Below are 22,944 nucleotides of genomic sequence, written 5' to 3'. Positions count from 1 at the left end.
TGACTGGCTTAGATGTCTAGTTTTCAAGAGTATGGGTCGTGGTTAGTTGAGCTGTACACAATTAGGATAGGTGCAGAATTCTGCTTTCAGTTGATAAATTGAATACTGATGCAGTTTTAAATTTTTTGAAGTGTATATTAGATACTGTCTAGATTGCATTAAAATACCTATATATTCTAGGGAAGTTTTACTTTTATGGAAATATAAAACATGCACCTGTTCTCTCTAGGTGTGATTGATTTAGTGTTCTAGTAAGCCATGCATTTAGGGCAGTAACATTCCTGTGTGCTCCCTTTCAACCACGAGTTTATGTATATTCTCTGGAGTCCTTTTGCATTTTTCAGTGCACACATTTTGCCTCAGATGTGCCTCACACGTGCTTTCTGTTGCGCAGGTCTGACAATGGAGACCCGTCAACAAGAATGCATTGGAGAGACAACCTGCCCATTGCTCTACAAGTGTTTTCCTCGCCTCCATGTTAAACTTGGTTAGTGCAAAATTAAATAGCTCTATTTTATTTTTAAAGCATTTAGATTTAAAATTCCTGGATCTAAAATTAAGCTCTTTGTCACACTGCCCAGTGAAAGAGAGAGAGAAGGAATAGAAGTTGGTATTTAAGACTCAGGGTCATTTTATGGCACCCTGGATACTTCTCTTAATCAGCGGACACGGACAGTGGAAGGAAAAGGATGGCCTTTTGGCCATAGTGAGTCCGCGGTCCCAGTTTGCAGCTTCCATTCTTCTTTAAGCCAATGAACCAGTTCTTATCTGCATGCTTCTTAGACGTGTACGTGTTGTAATGATTTTCTTCCATTCTTTCCAAGAACAAGCATTCCTCACCCGGTAACAGCTGAAAAAGAGTTCCAAGTATCTACGGTGAGAGCGAATGGCATAAGCATGCCCCTAAGTGCAATGATCTAGACTCAGTTAGACTTGGGGAGTCGTAGTTTGCCGTGAGGCTCTACCCAAACCCCCCCTTTAAGACCATTGGTTTTTGAATCTGACTCCATTCTATTAATACAATGTTCATTTGAAACAGGCACTTTCCTAAAATTGGTGGAAGCTCGTGCTAAGTAGGTTTCCTTGGCTTAGCTAACTTCTCTACAGTAACTTGTTCATGGCACCTGCATTTCAATCAGCTACAAGTGAGCTGTGACACTATCCTGTCTGCAATCAGTTCCTTTGTCAAAGAACCCCACCACCTCCTGAGCAGCTACACATCCTGGGCCCAATTCATCTGTGGTGCAGTTCCATTGAAATCAGTGCAATTGGTCCACTCTTTCTGCAGCTGCCAAGTAGCTAGCTATGGCTGTGGAATTATATCAGTAAGCTGCTTTCATGAGCACTCACCAGCTCTGAGACACTGTGACAGAATGCAGGGGAGTTTTGACCTGCTCCTTTTCCGACCTGGGCCGGTTCATCCCTCCTTAGGCAACCTGGTGACCCAAGCTTCCCAGGGATCACTATATTGATGCCGAATTTAGTGCGGACACCTGATTGGCATAGCCTACTGCAGTCCAGAACTCCTGAGTTCAAGCGATCCGCTGGCCTCAGCCTCCCAAGTAGCTGGGATTACAGGTGTGCGCCAGTGAGCCTTCACTTTGATCACTTAAGGCATGTCTACACTTAAGATGCCCTATGTTAGCAGCCATGTTTTCAGTGTGCAGCAGGGTGCTGAGATCTTGGGGAGGGCAGCTGGGCTCCCAGCGGGGAGATCCATGCCTGGAGCCTGGTGTGGCCGCCCCATTCCCGGCAGGGAGCCAAGGAGCCTGGTGTGGCTGCCCCATTCCCGGCAGGGAGCCAAGGAGCCTGGTGTGGCTGCCCCATTCCCGGCAGGGAGCCAAGGAGCCTGGTGTGGCTGCCCCATTCCTGGAGAGAAGCCCAGGGAGGGCAGCTGGGCTCCAAGCAGGGAGATTTGTGCCCAGAGTCCAATTAGCTGCCATGCTCCCTGTGGGGAGCCCAGGGGTCAGCCTGAGCTGGGAGCCTGGGTGGCAGCCCGGCTTCGAGTGGAGCCCGGCCAGCACCCAGGCTGGCGAACCAGGAGCCAGCTTTTGCTGGAGCCATGAAATTGACAAGAATGACAGCCAATAGATATAAGTAACAGTGTCTACAGGGACACTGTGTCACCGTAACTGCACTGACATAAGCCCTATGCCTCTCCTGGAGGTGGAGTTGTTATGCCTGTGTAGTAGGGCACTTACATCGGTGGGAGCAAGGCTGTAGTGTGTACACTGACATAATGAGTTCGACGTAAGCTGCCATATGTCGACCTAACGCTGTAGTGTAGACCATGCCTTAGAAGCTAATTAGTTCTCCAGGAAAAGCTGATTAGGATTAATTAACTCAGTTGGCCATCAGTCCAGGAATGATCAGAGGCACAGGAAGGAAGTGCAAGGGGAGAGAAAAGCGAGGGGAGACGGGAGGAACAGGGCTAGCTGGGGCCTAGTTACAGAGAGTCTCAGAGTCAGGAGACCTCTGCTCCTCTCAGGAGAGAGCCTAAAGCTTGGCAAACACTGTAAATAGGTGGGAGCACGGGGGACCCTGGTGATATTGGTGAAGGGGACTTGAAATAAATCTTCACTGATAGCGCACTTGGAGGACTCGGTGCAGTTTCTGGGGTAAGAAGGTGAGGTGGAGCAGGGCCCCTGTGACAGATGCACATGCTTAACAGAGAAATCAGCAATTGTATGTCATACCAAAATTAGGGTGATCTCAGGTCAGTTGTTAACAGACATCATGTGTGGCACTAAGTGTCCTCATTGGGAGAATGACTGGAAAGGCCGAGGTTTGAATGGCTTGGAGACACTGCTACCTTCTCCCTCATACAGGTGGTCCCTGCAGATCACAGCTGAGGCAAATTGGCAAGCAGGTGGCTGGGAGCTATGCTGCTACCTGTGGTTTACTTAATCTGAGAACAGAAAACTTCACCTCAGATCAATACCTTTTTAGAAGCACTAAATTCACCTAGAAAGGATGTTGAGAAGTTTTAAGCTACAACGCAACATTTGCATCATAGAATGAAGAGTCTGATGTGATGCATCCTGAAAAAAGGGAGTTTACAAAACAGGACGATGGCCAGCCCCAGGGCAAGCAGCTGCAACTTCACTGCAGTCTATGGGCAAGAGAGAAGTTTTGGCCAAGAGTTCCTAATAGAGTCTCTTTCTGAAAATTGGCAGCTGAAAAGACACTATAATGATGCTGCTACTGCTTCCAACTATGAACTATAATATGTTAAATATTTTGGGGCACCGTTACAAGCTTTTATTTATTTATTCATTCCAAAAATAAATTTGGGTAAAGAGTGGTGATCCAGCTGCAAAAATAACAAACAGACTAAATGTTGCTTGTGGGTTACATTACTCAGAGCTACCAGATTTCTGCCAACCTCAAAATTCTCAATGTCTGGTACCACATCAACCTCATACTTACTGATCCATATAAAAGTCCATTGGTATCCATAGCCAAAAACTGTCCAGACTCAGTGCTCTTTATATATACTTCACCCACGCTTTCCGCACTTAGCTGCAGCTGAACTGAAAGTAAAAATAAAACAACAAAAATAAAAGAAAAAAACAAAAAAAAGTCGTCACAGATATGGCAATGCTTCTAGGAAGGTTAGCAATGGGAGAGAATTGTATGCTGATCCAAAGTCCCTGTTCATAAGGGTGAGACTGTTTGTAAGGGAGACAATATATTGCTGAAACAGTAATAACCCTTCCTTGTCCGATCCCCGTCCCCATGTTTTAGGAATGAAGGGCCAAATTTTATTTTATTTACACCAGAGGAAGACATTTTTTTAAAAAAGCACTGGATAGGGATTCAGGAGATCTGGGTTATAGTTCTACCTAACAAACCTGCTCTCTGACCTTGGCAAGTCACGTAGTGCTTTCTGCCCCTCAGCTCCCCACCAGTAAAATAGGTATAGTAATAATCTTTTCTCCCATCCTTTGTTCCTTGTCCATGCAGAGTGCTAGCTCTTTGGGGAAAGCACTGTCTCTTACCATGTGCAGCTACAGCACATAGCACAACAGCACATAGCACAAGCACAACCTTGATCTTGGTTGGAGCTTACTGGGGCTAATGGAACACTAATAATAATAGTAATAATCCAATGACATGGAGTTACTCCGATTTCATGTACATACTCTGAGAGCAGAGTTCAGCCCCAAATCTTTTTTTATTTAAAAGTTTCTTATTCATATAATATTTTGAGTTCATGTTTATTAATGTCTAAGTGTAGTTATTCTCCCAGCCACAAAGGGTACTAAATAAGTAGGAAAGGTCAGTCTCCATCCTAGAAAATATCTCCTTTTGGAGGCAGGTCAAGTGATCACATTTTTATACTACTATAATCTGGGTAGCTGCCCCGCCATGATGTAAACACAGAGAGAAAACAATTGGCTACTGAAGAAAGAGCTGGATAGTATAATGCAGTGGTTCTCAAACTTTAGCAACCTGAGGACCCCCATTTTGATTTAAATATTTTCACAGACCCTCAGCCCCCTGCTCAGTCCCCACCTCTACTCCACCCCTTCCCCCAAGTCCCCATCCTTCCTCTTCCTTGCCTCTTTCCACCTCCTCCCCCGAGCGTGCCCCCCCCACTCCTCCCCCCCCCATGCCTCCTGTATGCCGATGAACAGCTGTTCCGTGGCGTGCAGGAGGCACTGGGAGGGAGGGGGAGGAGTTGATCAGCAGGGCCAGCGGCCCTGGACATGACTCATGGACCCTCTGGAGTACCCGCAGGGGTCCACAGACCCCAGTTTGAGAAACTCTGGTACAATGTATTAAATCTCTGACCTGTCAACTGAGACTGCTAATAGGGCGCCAGTTGGTGGTAAATTTTGTGACATGGAGAGTTGTCTACTAGGAACTGGACTGAGACCCTGAATCACTTCAACACAGGCCACCAGACTTTGACTTTCAGTCACTACCAACCTAGACTGGATTTGAACTGGTGACTTTGACGGGGGGAAAGCTCTGTGTATCCCTGTTGTGTCGCCTGAGGCCAGCGAGCAGGCCCTAGTGTCTATACCACACTTGATGTCCTCTTACATAAAATTGCATTTTTAAAAAAACTTCCAATTTGAGCTGCGTGGACACTCTTTCCTGCTGGTTATCTTTCTTCTTAGTTCACTCTGATGGTCTAGGCAAAAATGATTAAAAACCCAATGCTCATTTCTTTCAAAAATATATTTCCACTAGGGAGGGGATCCAATACGTAATAATGTTTAGGGAGCATTCTTGAAAACTCTTTCCATTCAGATAGAAGACTTAGATGCTGCTGTGATGGGCAGCTAGGCAGAAATATTGTAGCCAGCTTTAGTGTGAATAATTGAAACATCACTTTAAAACAGGCAAATAACTATTGCGTTCATCATGTGAAGAGTCTTACAAAATCAGGATCAGGAAGCATCATATTTCTAGGCCTCCAGTCAGTTTTCTTCCGCCCTGGAAAGACTCATTATCAAATAGTGTCCATGACCTGGGGAAATCCAGTGCCACTGGGGGACAAGTTTGAGATGTTTTTAGCTGATTCCTTCCTTATTTTATTTTAGTCTCATTTTGGCCACATAAAAAGTAATATCGTCTCTTGAAATGACAGAAGCCCTTGTCCCTGTGAAACCTTTGTTGCTATGGCTCAGATCCTTTAATCAGGCACTTACTGTTCAGTAAATAATGTTTGATTAGCAAATTGGATGGGAGCAGATTTGCTGTCATTTGTGACTCCTTTGTTTGCTCTGTTCAAATTGGGATCTTGCATTCAGCACGTCCTTGAAATGGAACACCACCAGTCTGCTTATGTTCTGCTCAGAGCTGCATTCCCAGAACCCGGTAAAGGGAGTAAACTAGGAAGGAGAGAGGGAAACAGGAAGAGAGGCTGCTACATAATTAAAATAGTCATACAAGAATGAGAGAGAGCATCCACCCGCAATGAAGAAGCAAAGTCCTTTCTGGCTGGCTGTACAATTTCTAGGCTGGTAGCAGGCAGCCACGTGGCTGAATGGGAAAAAGAAGAGAGAAGTAGTTTGGTAAGGAAAAGCAGGCAAGAGCCCATGCACGGATTCCTCACAACCCTCCCCACCGGAACTAGGTAAAATAGAGAATAATTAAGAATCAGCCCCAGACCTTTGTCCATTTTTGGAATTGAGCATGAACTTCACGTTTAAGAGTCCAAAATGTTCTGTGAAGTTTTCTTTCTTTGTCTGATTTCCAGAATCAGAATTGCCTGAATATTGCAAGAAAGATGCTGCTGGTGGGATTACTAATTAGAACTGGATGCCTGGGGGGAGAAGTGCCAGAAAGATTGTTCTCAGCAGATCTCCTAGCCAAGTTGGCATTCAGATAAGCATCCAAAGTTTTGGATAGTTATGAGAACAATCCCCAAATTCCAAATCTTTTGTGATTTGTGCATGAGCGAGCATTTGCAAATACAAACACACGCTCCATTAGCTCTATCGGCAGGAAAACCTTAAATTACAGATCTTCTCTTCCCCTTTGCTTTCTTGTGACCAGAGGCTCATTGTTTTCAGTGTGGCATTGGGGATGACCTTATTGCTTCTGAGTAGAGTGAATTATTTTGCTGGTAGCATAACACTCAAGAGAAATAAGAACCCACTGAAGTGGGTTCTTGGCTGCTCTCTGTCAGTCAATGCTTTCTACCAGCCATATGAATAACATCCAAAAGGGAGAGTCTGGCCAGGTGAGGTCACCAGCCTGCCCACGCATTGAGGGTGTGTTTTATTGGGCAAATTCTCATCCCACTTAAGTATGTATAAAATATAGAGGCATGGAACCTGCTTAGCACATAACTTTCAGTGCACAGAAATGTTCTCTGTACCCAGGGTTATTCCATTGGCATGTATCCCTTTAAGGAGTTTCCTCTATAAATATTTTTCATCAGGATGTCCAAGTTTAGTAGCTCATTGACACTCAGTTCCTTTCTGGCAAAGGTTGCAAACCTACATCCTTCAGCAAGCAGCACTGGCGACATGCAAAGGGGAGTAAGCAGCTTGTCATGAGTGAACCATGGTGGAGAACTCGCCACGTTAGCTGGCCATTTCCTTCTAGCGCAACCTACTCTGATTCCTTGCTGGAGGAAGAGATCAAAGGAAAGGATACACATTCTTGGTGCCTGGAGCTGGCAAAGGTCTGGGAAGGTAACAGATTTCCCAGAACTATTCCTGATTTTGGGGTGGCTGAGTCTGGCATTCAAAAGTCACCGCTATGTGGTGGCCTCTAGGTAATTAGTTGATTGCCACATGCTAGTTCGTAGTGGGTAAATATCCGTTTCACAAAATCACCACTGCTGTTGGAATGCGTTGACACTCTTGTTGGCAGTTTCAGCAGAGACACTAAAGGCTGGATGAGCCTAGAGGATGGACTGCTTCTCACCTGGAAAAGTAGTCCCCAGCTCAGGGCTGAGGCAAGCTGGGGGAAGCCTGCACTACCGCTGACCATGCCCTACCTGTTCTGCAGCTTTTATCACTGCCACCTCAGCGAAATCGAGCATTGTAAAAATACGTAAAACAAAGTGGAAAGGCAACACTGGTCACTAGCAGCACCATCCACCTCCCCGGTCCTGTCTGGGTTAGTGTTCTGTGGAGGGCCTCCCAGCATTTCTGATTGACAGGGTTTTGTTTGTCCAGTTCCAGGTATTTCCCACCCTCCCCAGCCCTGTGTGTCTAACTTTAACATGGCTTCAGTTGGGTGAACTGGCATGACACCAGTGTTCAGAAATGACTGTCTGAGTCCCAAAATAAACCAGCGCTTAGGCTGTGATTGCTTGTAGGAGATCATAAGCTTATGTTCCTACACACATATGCCTATGAAGACTTGTGAGGTCAATTTATTTGGCCACTGGGCCCAGAACCTCTGAGTCTTTGTTGGTTTAGATCAGACACTTACTATTAAAGGAATGTATAGCAGTTTATAGGCTTAAAAATGTATATTCCTAGGATGCCCCTTGACAAATGGTGTGACTTGATGTTTGCTGTGAGACTCAAACCTTGCTGTGTGTGTGAGGGTGCATAGGGGCTGCAGTGCCACCCAGACATAATCCCAGCTCCAGTATCTCAGTGCCAAAATGACAGAAGTCTGTTCAGTGCATGCAGCACTTTCAGCACTTTGACTTGTGCATATTGTGAGCATGAACCTGCCTTCCAAAGAATCCCCCACGTTTGTTTCCCCACCTCCTCTTCTGAGCAGGGTTTGAGAAAGGTTACATGCCCAGTTTATTCTAGGTTAGAGACTTCCCGTCCCTTGCTATGTTTACTCAAAGTGAGGTCATCCTCCTTCGATCTGCTGTGAGGCTGTTTGTGTGTGTGTGTGTGTAAATGGCATTTATAATTAAAACTCTGCCACAAACTGGCTTTCACCAAAAAAAATAAAGTGCTAAGTTTTTTTCAAGTGCTTTTCTTAGAATTTGTAAAGCACAGCTGGCTTCTCCCAACACCACTCTTTAGCCAGATACAGCTGCAGTGTGTAGTCCAGCTATAGTCCCGTAAATATTCAGTAGCAGAGTTTACACATGCAACAGAAAAGGTTCCTGCTTTGAAATCAGTGCATTGAGACAGTGTGTTCTGATGAAGAAAAGCATAGCCTTACAATTCATAAACCTCGGACCACCTTAAGACAGAGGCTTGCTGTAGTCATTCCTTTTCCCATCCCTGCCTCCATCTCCCCATCCAGTTCCTGCCTGGCATTTATTTTAAAAAAACCCTCCCAAGCATTTTGAAAGTGTAATAACCCGAATAGCTTAGAACTTTCAAACAGATTCCTTGGAGTTTAAGTCCATCTCTTTTCCCTGGCACAGTTATGTTCTATAGTACGTCGGAATGCTCTTTAACAGAACCAGTCATTCTGCAGAGCTCCAGATTAGTTCAATAGTGAGCTGTTAAGGGCTATGGGCTGAGGAATCCCATGGAGTTTTGGGACCAAATCCTCAACCCACTCCCCCCTCCAATCTGGATGCTTTGCACTGCTCAGTTAACGCAAAGCAGCCAGAAAGCTCCCTTAAGGTAGCAACTGGGGATTATTCTGTTGTAAGAAAACCTCAGGTGGCATAAAGCTGCATAACCAGCTCTACACCATCTATTCACTCTTCCTGGCAGAGGCGGCACGTCAGGATTGCTTTGCACCCCAACAATCTCCAGCTGGTGGTATGGTCCCAAAAGAATTGCTACTGCCAGCGGAACCCGGAGCAGACTTCAGGTCCCCAGTTTGAGGAAGCAGTAAGGTAGCTGAAAGGAGGGAGGTGGTCCTTCTTGGTCCTGGATCAAGCACAGCTTTGTCAGATCCACGGATCTGGCCTTGGGGTCTTGCTCATCCAGAACAGGCTGGGTTCCTTATAGATGTAAGGGAAAGTATCCCTATTGACTAATATGATCAGCTACTGAAGAAGCCAAACATCCATCCCTTCTAGCCAGAGAAGCATAGAATTTGGTTTTTCATATCACGCTTTCATATAACGCTTGGTATCCCATAGCACTGTACAAAGCAATAATAATAGTAGTATATGCTTTGAACATGGAAGAAGTGAAACATGAGAATTTAAAGCATGGACAATAATGCCTTACAGTTGTACAAAAGTTTTCATCCTGAAGAACTCCAAAATGCACTTCAAAAATGTTTAGACCTCTGAAACGCAGCCATGCCTGGGGTGAAAGGTAGCAGCAACCAGTGCTAGCAGTGTGGGGAGAGAATACTCCTAGCCAAGAGTGCTGGGAAGCTCCTACTCTTACTTACTAATCTTTGTATGAGATCATTAATGCCCTACACAGAGTAGGCAGCACTTTGGGTTTGTTTGGGGTTTTTTAAAGGTCTCTTGTCCCAGACCAACACACTGTAAAGTGCATAGTTATCTGCCTCATTAGCAAAGCAGTATGGAGCCTCAGGAGTTGAGCACTTGCAATGGGAAGAGGTTGGGAAAGAGAAACTTATTTGGCAAGATGGGTGGAAACTAGAGGAGTCACATGGCGTACATGTTGTATGTGATTCATAAAGAAAATAGTAATTTTACACAGGCTTGGAAGTGTCCAAACATCCATAGCCAAGGCATATGTGAGCCCAGAACTATCTGCCAGTGTGAAGGAAATCAGATCAATGTCAAGAATGCATTAAAAGCCTCTGTTTAACCCTTGCTAGGTGTGACTGAATCTTTTGTATGTGTGTTGTAATCTTTGCATGGATGGGTGTATTGTTAAAATAGTTCTGTGATTCTTTTCCCAGTAAAGAAATGATAGCACCAAAAAACTACAAAATTTCATTCTTTTTTTTTTTTTTAAAGAACTGTGGGTAAAAAAAGTCTGCTTTAAATCATCATAAAAAAGCATCCAGAAAAAAGTTGCTGTAATAATCATTTATTGCGCCTTCATGCTAAAAGACCCCAAAACAATTTACAAACTTCAACTCCTATTCAGTTGATAGCCAGGGATTCCTTCACCTACAACTGAAATGCATCTGCCATTGGGGTGAAATGCACCAGCTGTATGACAGTGCACAGCAATGCTATGTAGTAGTTAAGGACTGGAAGCGAAGAATAGTTCTGCATCTAGTTGAAACAGCAGGGGAACTTGGATACGCAGCCTGTAATTACCCAAATAAGGGTACTCCTGCTAATGTGTCATGGGATCTTTCAAAACCTGTATGAAGGCCCACTCCTAGCAGCACCACGTCCCCTAAAACCATGCTGTGATGTTGCTTCATTACAGACTGAAGCTGGCCTGATGAGAAACTGTATCTGAACAAACTGAAACTTTGGAGAAGTTCAGCTCTGAATAGTGCCGCTCAGGCCCACCTCTAGTAGAGACTCGGGGGAAAGGAGGATTCTTCCTGAATCAACTCTAGGACAGAGCTATTTGTGAGCAAACTAAAAGAGCTTCTCAGCCCACTGGGATCTCCTTCTAAGGCAGGTTCAAATGTATGAAAATGCTCCTTATGTCTGAAGATGCATTTATACATTGGAATATGGAAATTGTAAGGCAAACGGTGACTTCTGTGTGAGAAGTTTATCTCTGCTCTGGCTAGCTTGGCCCAGAACAGGTCCCCTTCTGACTCATCTGTTGGAGATGTCTGTGGACTGCAGTGATTCTGATTCCTGTCTTGACCCTAGTAACATGCCGGTTATGGGGGGGAGAGAGAGAATCCAGCCACATATGGGGACTCTGATAACTAGAGCCCTGCGTGGATACAAAATTTGGATCCACATCCATCTGCAAACATGGTCTGTGGATATCCACATCCACAGATTTGCAGGCCTCTACTGATAATTGGTTACGTCTCTCTCTTAATATTTTGCTACACCAGTTGGTAGTCACACAGTACTGTGTGTCCTTTATGCTACAGGAGCACAAATAAGCACATAAAACACATAACCAACTCAGCATAGAATTAACCATCCTTGTTTTGAGAAAATAAGTGCAATATGAGTGCATTTTTAAAATGATAAATCACAGAATAACTTTTTTGAGCTGAGTCTTTCATTGTTAAACCTGCACGTCCCTCAGGAATGTACTGCACTTTGCTACATAAGGGAAAAGAAAAATTAACCAATGGCAAGAGTAAATCCTGTGCAAAGCATTCCGATAGAATACATGACACACGCTTAGGAATCTGGGCCTTAACACTTGCTCCAGAGCATGACTTAACCTGCAAAAAAGGCACAGCTGTAACATCATAACAACCCTACTACCATGCTGAATCTTCTAGACTTGGGAAATGCAGATACCATGTTTGACTGCTGAGTTTGCAATGTAGTATGTTGACATCCTCCTAAACCCCTTTCTTCTAGTTGCCAACTAACTGTGTAAACTGGTAACTGTGCTTCAGTTAGAATCTCAGTCTCTCCTGCTGTGGTCAGTCTTTCTGGTTTATTTTTTTAATGACTAATTTTATATTTAATATTTTGACAAATGTGAGGTATTGTACATCTTGTATCTCTGTAGAGTGTATATATAGTAGACCTTGTTTCACATGCTGAACCTCTGGATGGTTTGTTGCCATGGCAGGAGAGAGAACCTGGCATAGAGCATAAATACTCTACCTATCCCTTCTTGGCTGGAAAAGCAGCTGATGTGTAATGCCAGCCTCCCAGAGAAAAGGGGGCAGTAAGGTAAAGGCAGCACTAGTCATATAAGCCAAGTAAGAGCTGTGTCCTGAACACATTTCTGATTTGCTTACTGTGTTGGTCGCTTCGGTCCCTTGTCCCATCTACTTTGCCATCTGGAAGTATCCTCAAGAAGTAGCCTCCGTTGCTGCAGTACAGGAGTTTGGGCTTCTTGTAGTTCCCCAGTGGAAGATTGAATTTTTCGGTCAGGGCGGTGAACGTTGTTATTTCCCCTTCGGCCATCTCCGAGTCTCTCCCAGTGGCACGGCTTCAAGACTGTAAGAAATTCAACAGGCTTATAGCAGCAATGGCAGCGAAGTATGCAGCACATTTCTTGAACCCACACTTTTAAAGGGGCAGGGAAGGATCCTAGACACACCTAGAGGAGTCACTGACAATTGTTTTAAACACAGCCTCTGCAGGTGATTCGCACAATGGATGAGGCAGTGACATACTACAAAAGGTGGGGCTCCTTTAAATGTTGATAGTTCCCTGTTGGCTGTAGCCAGGATCATAGGGACTCGTTTCTTTTTAAAGTTATCGTTCCTCTCTCTCGACACATGTACTAAAAGTAAATGCTCAAAAAACTGTTTAAAAAAACATACAATGTCCAATTGAAACTCACAAGAGGCAGGAAGCTCAGAGTTAATGACTCTCACTCTGCCCCTAAGCTATTCTGAGCAGGTTTTGCAACACATATTGTGTACTACATAGTACGTACTGCTTCAGACCGCCGCAATAACACAGCACACAGTGGGTTAACAGAACAGGAAGGGGGTACCTCAGGGGATCGCTAATGGGAGTTGAAGCCTTTTCACTTCTTGGGCACCAGTTTGGAGATAGCTCAGGTAGGCAGGGCCAGAAGGTATACCTGCTTGGTGATCCATAGTATACAATATGAGGTGATTGGGTCAGTCTAGTGTTCACTGGACAAGTGACCCCATCACATTATCGTAGCAATAGGCACCCTTGGTATCAAGGCTCAGCAAAAATGTTGAGGACTGAGGGCCAAGTCCTCAGCTGGTGTAAATAGGTGCAGCTTTACCCCAGCTCAGGATCTGGCACTCAATGGGTGTGGAGAGAAAGAACTACCCTCTAATCTGTAACGGTGGCTTTTCCCAGGGGGATGAGGGGTCCTGGAATGCCCATACAGAGCCCTTGCCCTGCCATTCCCAGTGCTGGATCTGTTCCGTGGATAGAGGACTTTGGTCATCAAGGCTGACAATTTGGCACCTTTTCATAAGAAGTTCTGAATAAAAACATCTGGGAATTCATGTGTTCAAGGGTTACACTCTGTAATCCACGTCCAAAGAAACACTCGTGGAAAGGAGCTTTGAGAAATACAAATGTGCTACATTCAAACATCAGTGTCTCACATTCTTTTTGTTCTTTAAGGTACCTGGCAGGAAGCACTGACCTCCATTTTAGCCAAATTTAATGTTCAAAAACAAAGGCATTCGAACCACACAAGAATCAGACACCACAACACTCTTTACAGTGGAGATGCTGACAAGACCCATAATTCTGCAAGCCAGGACTTTAGATTAGCTGAATTTATAGTGAGGCACAGGCTCATCTGGCTCTAGGGTGACCAGATGTCCCGATTTTACAGGGACAGTCCCGATATTTGGGGCTTTTTTTATATGGGCTCCTATTACCTCTCACCCACTCCTGATTTTTCACACTTGCTACAGTATCTGTCACCCTATCTGGCTCTAATTTTCCCAGTATTAAATTCTTCCAGAGCACACAGCAAACTCAGTGGCAGCTTGATTTGTAGACACAAATATATTAGTGTTAGTGATGGGCCGACTTCTAAAGGTTCTCTGGATTGATTTGGATAAGAACCCAATACACCTCTACCTCGATATAACGCTGTCCTCGGGAGCCAAAAAATCTTACCGCATTATCATAGAATCATAGAATATCAGGGTTGGAAGGGACCTCAGGAGGTCATCTAGTCCAACCCCCTGCTCAAAGCAGGACCAATTCCCATCTAAATCATCCCAGCCAGGGCTTTGTCAAGCCGGGCCTTAAAAACCTCCAAGGAAGGAGACTCCACCACCTCCCTAGGTAACGCATTCCAGTGCTTCACCACCCTCCTAGTGAAATAGTGTTTCCTAATATCCAACCTAGACCTCCCCCACTGCAACTTGAGACCATTGCTCCTTGTTCTGTCATCTGCCACCATTGAGAACAGCCGAGTTCCATCCTCTTTGGAACCCCCCTTCAGGTAGTTGAAGGCTGCTATCAAATCCCCCCTCATTCTTCTCTTCTGGAGACTAAACAATCCCAGTTATAGGTGAAACCGCATTATATCGAACTTGCTTTGATCCGCCGGAGTGCGCAGCCCCCCCCCCCCCGCCCCGGAGTGCTGCTTTACCGCGTTATATCCGAATTTGTGTTATATCAGGTCGTGTTATATTGGGGTAGAGGTGTAGTTTACATGCTATTCCAAGCTTATCCATACTTATCTTAACTTTTCAGGTCCAGAAAATGATTTTGAAATCTCAGGCAACCAGTGTCTTATATACCACATTCTATATATTAATTGCTTACAGACAAGTGGATTGATAGACACAAAGAAGACAGAGCACACTGTAATTCAAACATACATATAACATAGAGGGTTTATTTTTATTGTTTTCCCATAACTATATTATAAACCTCATCTGTTTAGCTTTGATCCTGCTGCTAATGCATTACAGAGGAGATAGAGCTACTCTGTATCTAGTAGTGTACATGCCTCTGTTTCATGACACTTACAGCCTGACCTGAGAGAAGCTAAGCACCTAGAACTCCCACTAACTTAAAAATAAATTGCAAAAATAAATTGCAGGTGCAAATCTGAGTACGTGACCTCTGAACGCCTGACTGCAGGTTGCAAGTACATCACATTTACAAAAGGGAGACCGCTACCTCAGAAAAAATAATTTTTTGACCCAATATTTGGTTCCCAAAAAGTTGGGGTGGGGGAGGTTGTTTTTGTAGAAAAACATGACAAATTGTCCAAAAAGGACATTTCCTGTGGAAATTTCTGTTTGGATGAAAAAACCTTGTTGTTTAATCGAAAAAATGTCTTGAACAAAACATTTCAACCAGCTTTGGTAGACACACTCATTTCAGGCCTTTTTTCATTTTCTTTCTCTCTCAAATGTGTCCTTTTTCAGTCTTTGTTAGGAAAAAAAAAGTTTCCCCAGGAGAGGAAAACACTGGAAGAAAAAAGAGGACAAGACTGATAAGTTCTGTGTGAAATTCTTTCTGGCGATCATCAGTTCACAGCATTGTCTCTCCCTTCATGAAATTTTGCTCAGGTACTAAATCACTAATACTCAAAAAAACCTGAATGTTATACAGAGCCTCAGCAGCATATTATTTTAAACCTTTCCCTGCTCCTCCAGGATAGATTTGAACTTGTTTTATAAGTTACATTCTCTGGAACAAAGCCTGGGAAGCATTCTTTTATCAGACAAATATTTCCAAAACCACATTGGAGGCTGTTTGGTTCTCCCTAGTTTTAAAACCACCCATAAGTCCAGTTCTGCCATATGTTACAGAGGTGCATACCCTGTTAAGCCTAATGGGGAGTTGTCTGGGTAATACTGTAAAGAGTGCCCTATTTGTCAAACTGTATTCTCCCAAAAGTTTGTTTTTGCTTTGGACCCATCCATATTGCCAAAATTACTCGTTTGTGTATCTCCAAAGAAAGACGACCGATGTGTGTAACTGCCTCTTGTTGATGTAATTGTTTCTTTAATGAATGAGAGCACCTGCATACTCGGAAATGGCATATTTGGACTTCTAGTGTTTTGGAATCAGAGCTTCACAGGTTCCAGTTTCAGCAGAGATGATTCCTGGTTCACGTTTTTTGTAGCAGTTGTGCTGTATGAACGCATGGTGGCACTCTTTGAAGTGGAAGCATTCTTTCTGGAATTTGCCACTTTGAAGATGATATATCTGTAACATATGATAGCACTGGATGCTTGTCCAGCCCCATGCATTGGCTTCATTAAAGAAGCACTAAGACAGTTAAGGACAAGCCCAACTTTTCTTGGTAGTGCTCTGAGGCTAACTGACTGGTAGCTTAGAGCCTAAGAACATAAGAACGGCCATACTGGGTCAGAGCAATGGTCCATCTCGCCCAGTATCCTGTCTTCTGACAGGGGCTAGTACCAGAGCTGTAGGGGTAGTGCACAGAACAGGGCAATTTTGTAGAGATTCTCTTGTCTTCCTCTCTTGGCTTCTGGCCATCAGAGGTTTAGGGTCACCCCGAGGATGGGGTTGCATCCCTGACCATCGCATTGTATGAAAAAGTACATCCTCTACTTTGTATTAAACCTGCTGCCTATTAATGTTTTTGGGTGACCCCTGGTTTTTGTAATCTGGGAAAGGGTAAATAACACTTTTTTTTGCACGCCATTCATGATTTTAAAGACACCTATCATACCCCTCCCCCGCCCCATAGTCTCTTTTTCTAAGATGAACAGCCCTAATTTCCATGTGTGGAAGCCATTCTATACCCTTGATCATCCTTGTTGCCATTCTCAGAACCTTTTCCAGTTCCACTATAACATTTAAGTCTTTATTAACACAATAGTCAGGCAGCTGAAATTAGAGACTTCCCACACCGCTCCCAAACCTCAACTTTCCATAGAGGGATCACCCTCTCTCTATTGATAAAACTAAAGTATATCAGCCTGTAGTACCAACTCTCTCTCAGGCTTTCTCTGAACAAAATCAATCATTCCAAATTATATATAGGGCTTTAGTGCTGTCTGCTATTTTTTTCACTGGGAATGAATCTAAGACCAGTAAAATCATTTCACTTATTAGAACTGAAGCTGGTCTTGAACCCGTGTTCCAGGGTAAAAGGAACTCAGGAGTTTGCAAAGTTTATGACAGATTTCTAGAAGTGAACATCCCAATGCCAGAAGTTCAAAACGGGATCCCAGAAAACTGTTGCAGTAGCCAAAATAAGTGAGTTACATGTTTCCCTTATGTACTTGATTGTTTGGAGATCCAAGTGCATCTATGGATAGCTTTAACAGAGCGGCTGCCTTGGAATTGTTTCTTTAATTTCATGTTATTCCTTTAAGGATTTACTCTATTTTTAGAACATGTTCTTGCTTGCCAGCTGCCTTTGACTCCACAAGAAAAGTTGAATGAATACTATTTTCCACTCTCATTGTCTCTCTTTTCTAGCCACTAATGCTGTTCTCATACTTTTATGACCATGTAGTTGGTATTCTACACACAGTATCACTCATGGCCCTACTATTATACGTTTGGCAAGAATATGTTAGGTTTTATGGGAATGAAAGAGTGAGAGTGGACTCAAACCAAAGACAACATAAAAGGCCTTATTTTGCTGGGTAAAGGCCTAACCTCTTAATGATTAAATAGCTTGGAGTGGAATAGAAAACTGTATCCAAGATGCTAAGCTGAGAGACATCTCTCTCCTGCAGTTACTTGGTGCCTCACAGGGAGAATGAAATGGTCCCAAAGGAAAAGATTCTATAAGGAGGAGGTGCACAATTGCTGACAAATCTATACCAGGAGTTGGATTAGGACAGTAATTCTGAATCTGAATATTTAGGCACTTCTAATTAATTTGGGCTCGTGTCTATATGCCAGAGACCGACTATTTGTAGTTATCCTCCTCTCTTCCCTCTCTAGATTTGATTTCCCTTCTTGTTTTTTGTGGACTCCCTGTGCTACAATTAAGTGAAAGTAAGTAACTTACTTATGGATGTGGTGGATTCTCCTTCTCTTGAAGCCCATAAATGAAGATTGGATGTCTGTCTAAAAGATATACTCTAGCTCAATGAGAAGTTATATTCTTGAGGCAGAAATCAGTTGGTGACATTCCCATGGCCTGTGTTGAGCAGGAGGTCAGACAAGATTATCATCACAGTCCCTTCCAGCCTTAAATTCCCTGAGTCTGTGAATTCATATAAAGAAGTCAGTGGCTAGCTTGACATCCTGGGTATCATGTAGAGTGGTTTAGAAGATGTGTGTAAAAACCTTCATGGTTGAAAGTGAACTGCATAGCTCTATCTGGCTGGTCTTGGCCAGGTGTGATGTTCAAATACCATCATAAAGGCCAGTGAATTAACTTAACCGTCAGGAGAGCAGAATCTTAACTACACCGCCTCGCTTCCCCACTGAGATCTGAGAGGCTTGATTTATGAGACAGTTGGACATCTGGTTTCTTCTGCATTTCACTAGTCTCTGTTCACAAGTACAATGCAAATCCGCAGAGCTGAGGATGGGATGGGATGTGGTTGCTCTGCAACCTCATTGTGCACAAGAAGCCTGGTGCTCTTTGTTTTTTGGCATGTCACCAGCAAAGAAATGGGATTTTAGCACCATTACACCATTGCAAAGGAAGACACTAAAACTTTAAGAATTAGAAGTTACCTTGAGGGAGGGGGGAGATGCTTTTAAAGGAAGGTTGAACCTGTGGTTTGTGAATGTCAGCTGTAACCATGTCCTTTTAAAATTTTAGCACATTGAGCTAAATAGCATGCAAGCCCCTTTAGGTAATGAATACAGATGGGGCTGGGATCCAAACACCCAAGAACTTTTCAAAAGTTTGGATTTCATTCCAAACTTTGCCACCAGCCATTCCCTCTGCAGTGGGCCAAGCCAGCAGTTTTGATGTGATCCCTTCAAAGTTGGAGCTGAATCTTACAGCTCAGGCCCATCTCTAGTAATATGTAACCTACTGATCCTTTGTATTAGTTCAAAAATAGCAGACAGAATATGGGGCTTATGGAAAACGAGTGATGTCCTTTCTTTTCATTTCCCACCTTCGTATGCATTTCCTATTTCAAAATTAGTACAGAATTCACTGGACAAAAAGTATTGCTTTCTTTGCTGTTTACAAAGATAGCATTGGAGAAATGACTAGAGGAATTGGCAGGGTCAGGGGATTGCTAATGGAATAAAAGATCCTTTTACCTCTAGATTGCTGGGTCAAATCCAGACTAAAGCAGTTGTGGCTTAAATTGGTCTACTGGATAGAATGCTGGGTTGGGATACATGAGACCTGGGTTCTATTTCCTGCTCTGCTGTGTGACAATGGACAAGTCACTTTGCCACAATCTATGCCTCAGTTTCCCCATCTGTAAAACCTCCTTTATAAAGTGTGTTGTTATGTACTGATGAAAAGTGCTATCCAAGAACTAGATATTAATTTCTAGTCTAATGGCTGCTTGGTCGTCTATGTGAAGTACACTGGTGGCCTCTGTCTGGTTCAAACTGGTCAAGTGGACCGGGGCAGATTTGGTGGGGCAGCATGGGGAAGTTTGCACTGCTGGTGCCTGTACTGTTGATAAACTTTCTGTCTTTTTCTTCCTCAACAACTCTCTTTCTGTCTCTCTCTAACAGCATCTTTCAACTGCCTTTTCTCCTCTGATTTCTCCCGCCTCACCCAACCTAGCAAACCTTCCTCAACAGCCTCACTTTTCTAGATCAGCTTGAGAAAATCTGCATAGTAATTTCAAGCACAGCACAGTGAACCAGTTCCTTAGTCACAGATGACTGTGGCAACTGCAGCTCTATAGGTTGGCTCTGTCTGCACTGAAGAGCCAACCAGAACTGGAGCCTTCTAGAATGATTGGCCTGTGGTTCCTACATTGAGTCTCTCTTCTGCAGGCCCTCTATTGACGCTGAAGGGCTACAATCTCAAAGTGAGCCTAGGTTTTAAATTTTCTTAAATAGAAACACTGGGTTACATGCACAAAACCATGTCCCATTGACCATGTCTTAAAGCAGGCCTGCACAACATGAGTCCTGGGGGCCCGCGGGGGTTGAGTAGGTGGACTCACTGTGTGTGGCCCTTGGGGGGGTGAGTAGGCAAGCGGCGGGTGAGGGACAGGGGCTGAGGAAGGGGGGCTGAGTAGGCGAGCGGGCGGGCAGTGGCGGGGAGTGAGTAGGCAAGCCTGGGGGTGGGGGGCTGAGGAGGCAAGCGGGCGGGCAGTGGTGGGGGGGGCAGGTGAGCCGATGGCGGGGGAGGAGGGTGAGGAGGCGAGTGGACGGGCAGTGGCAGGGGGTAAGTAGGTGAGCCGGCGGGGGTGGGGGGCTGAGGAGGCGAGCGGGCGGGCAGTGGCGGCGGGGCAGGTGAGCTGGCGAGCCGGAGGGGTGGGGGGCTGAGGAGGCGGGGGGGCAGTGGTGGGGGGGCAGGTGAGCCAGTGAGCTGGAGGGGTGGGGGCTGAGGAGGCAAGCGGCGAATCGGTAGCTGACCTGTTCTACTGATCTAGTCTGGCTCCCATCCCCTCTCCCAGGGCCGGCTCCAGGCACCAGCAAAACAAGCAGGTGCTTGGGGCGGCACATCTCTAGGGGTGGCATTCTGGAGCTGGCCATAATAGGCGCTGACTCCGGGGCATGGGGAAAAAGTGCCCCCGCCGCCCCAGCTTGCCTCCGCCTGCTCCCCTGAGCGCGCCGCCGCCGCTCCACTTCTCCCCCCTCCCTCCCAGGCTTGCTTGTTTCGCGCAGCAAGGCTGGGAGGGAGGAGAAGCCGAATCGCGGGGCGCTCGGGGGAGGCGGCGGAGGTGAGCTGGAGCGGGGAGCGGTTCCTCTACCCCCCCGTTACTTCCTGCGCCCCCCCACCCTCGCTCACCTCCGCTCCGCCTGCTGCCCTGAACACGCTGCTGCTCCGCTTCTCCACCCTCCCTGCCTCCCAGGCTTGCCGTGCGCGAAACCGCTATTTTGTGCGGCAAGGCTGGGAGGGAGGAGAAGCCGAGTGGCGGGCGCTCGGGGGAGGCAGCGGTGGTGGAGCTGGAGGTGAGCTGGAGTGGGGAGTGGTTCCTCTACCCCCCGTTACTTCCTGTGCCCCTCCACCCTAGCTCACTTCCGCTCCGTCTGCTCCCCTGAACACGCCGCTGCTCCGCTTCTCCGCCCTCCCTCGCCTGAGAGGGAGGGGGGAGAAGCGGAGCGGCGGCACGCCCGGGGGAGCAGGCGGAGCGGAGGTGAGCTAGGGCGCGAGGTGGTGGGGGGCCCGCAGGAAGCAATGGGGGAGGGAATGCGGCACGCCGGGGGAGGAGGCGGGGCTGGGGATTTGGGGAAGGGGTTCGGAAGAGGTGGAGTTGGGACGGGGCCGAGGGGCACAAAAAAAGGGGGGGGGACAGCCAAAATTTTGTTTGCTTGGGGCAGCAAAAATCTTAGAGCTGGCCCTCCCCTCTCCAAGGGTTGCAGCTGTCTGGAGGTGCCTGCCTTCCACGCCTTCCTCATTCACACCTCATTCATTCAACAGGGCAATTGATTACCAAGTGGGGAGAAGATCTTATTCTACTTCTAGCAAAAAAACATTTTTCTTTTACCTCAATTATACTACCTTAGGGGCCCGCTATAACATATTACCGAGGTTCAATACTGCTGTTTCGGTGGGGCGGCGCTGGGGAAGGAGGGTTTGTTTCCACGGAGCAGGTGGCACTGGGGTGTGGAGGGTGTTTCGGCGGCGCTGGGGGGGTTGTTTCCATGGGGCGGGCGGCGCTGGGGGGGTGTTGTGTTTCGGGGGGGGGTTGGCGGCGCTCGGGGGGTTTCGGCCCTCAGCTGTTTTCTTTGGAGTAATATGGCCCTCGCCGCTTTACGAGTTGTGCAGGCCTGTCTTAAAGACAGATTTGGGTTTGAATCAAATGCACTAAAACAATACTTGGCTATAGATATTGTTCTTTATAAAGGGAATAAAAAATGTTCTAGAGAGTCTAAAATAAGCAGATCTACAATATGAGTTTGGAAGAATCAGTGAAAAAAGTGTAATTGATAATCACTTGTCATTTACGTTGAAGATTATCATGTAGAGCTAGAAAGAGCTTAACTGGATAGGGGCCACATTCTGTTACAGCAGTGTAAATTTGGAATAAATAGGAACAGAAATTGGCCATTAGTCTTCAGTACCTATAGAATGCTAGTAACCCATGAAAAGCATAATTTTAACAAGTCTTTAAAGAAATGGGCATACCTTTCTCATCACAGGTCAGTGACTACTTATCAACTCAGTAACCTGCTAAAATTTATTCTAGCTATGTGGTATGTATGCAATATTGTGTAATAATATTGAGGCCTAGTCCTTTGTAAATTTTGCATGCAACTAATCTCTCAATATATACATTTGTATGTTCTGTTTTTTGGTAAACAGACTTATTATAGAACTATAGTTTTAAAAATCTATTAGCTCCACATGTTGCAGTGCTCACAGAAAATTTTGCATTAAAAAAATCAGAAGAGAAGAATCCAGTAACTCCCTTTTCATAAATATATGTACCATCTTCACTGTGTCACTGTCTGTGAAATTGGAGTTTGCACCTGTATTTTAGATTTGCCTGAAGAGAAGGATTGGTTATAGTCATAATTTTGGTCCTGCTGGGAAACAAATGTTGGTACTACTGAGGGTCACTAGAGGGCGATGTTACCAATAGTCTAACCTTCTGTTTAACTGAATGTATAGTCAGTCAGAACATGAGGGATGCTGTGTTGCCAGTTGTGAGACAGTTCTGTTTAGTCTAACCTTCTGTTTAACTGAATGTATAGTCAGTCAGAACATGAGGGATGCTGTGTTGCCAGTTGTGAGACAGTTCTGTTTAGAAGCTGCTGTGTACAATAGTAAAGTTTGTTCCCTGATGGTGCAGAACTACTGATTACAGGATACATTCACACATGCAAACAAAACCATTGCCTGGTGTCAGAAACATTACAACCCCCTCATAGGAATAATAAATTCTCGTTATCTGAAGGCAACCGGACTCCTGCTGTGACAGAAGGGATGCTGCCTGATTTCCTGACCTGCTGAACTGCAGCATTACAGTTAATACTCGACATGCTGCACTGTGATCCAATAT

At 45.2% G+C, this 22,944-nt stretch overlaps 1 protein-coding gene across 1 annotated transcript; it reads right to left on the bottom strand.

Annotated features, from left to right (window-relative positions):
- Positions 1 to 655: 655 nt before the first annotated feature.
- Positions 656 to 12,346, bottom strand: FGF1 (fibroblast growth factor 1). The gene is made up of 3 exons (XM_065409661.1): positions 12,178 to 12,346; positions 3,430 to 3,533; positions 656 to 850 (listed from the first exon to the last, which is right to left on the bottom strand). Exons 1-3 carry the CDS (start codon positions 12,344 to 12,346, stop codon positions 656 to 658), a joined length of 468 nt encoding a protein of 155 aa, XP_065265733.1.
- Positions 12,347 to 22,944: the final 10,598 nt, after the last annotated feature.

The sequence above is a fragment of the Emys orbicularis genome, chromosome 8 (genome assembly GCF_028017835.1).
Source record: "Emys orbicularis isolate rEmyOrb1 chromosome 8, rEmyOrb1.hap1, whole genome shotgun sequence".
Lineage (NCBI taxonomy): Eukaryota > Metazoa > Chordata > Testudines > Emydidae > Emys > Emys orbicularis.
This window is presented reverse-complemented; position numbering and strand designations above follow the sequence as displayed.

Bases quoted from the DNA above. Each gene is read 5' to 3' on its own strand.
- FGF1 (XM_065409661.1), bottom strand. From the start codon at position 12,346: ATGGCCGAAGGGGAAATAACAACGTTCACCGCCCTGACCGAAAAATTC. The intron at 3,534-12,177 runs GTAAGCAAATCA...TTTTACTTTCAG, and splicing joins GGACCGAAGCGACCAACACA to TTCAGCTGCAGCTAAGTGCG. The intron at 851-3,429 runs GTAAGTATGAGG...ACTCTTTTTCAG, and splicing joins ATGGACTTTTATATGGATCA to CTGTTACCGGGTGAGGAATG.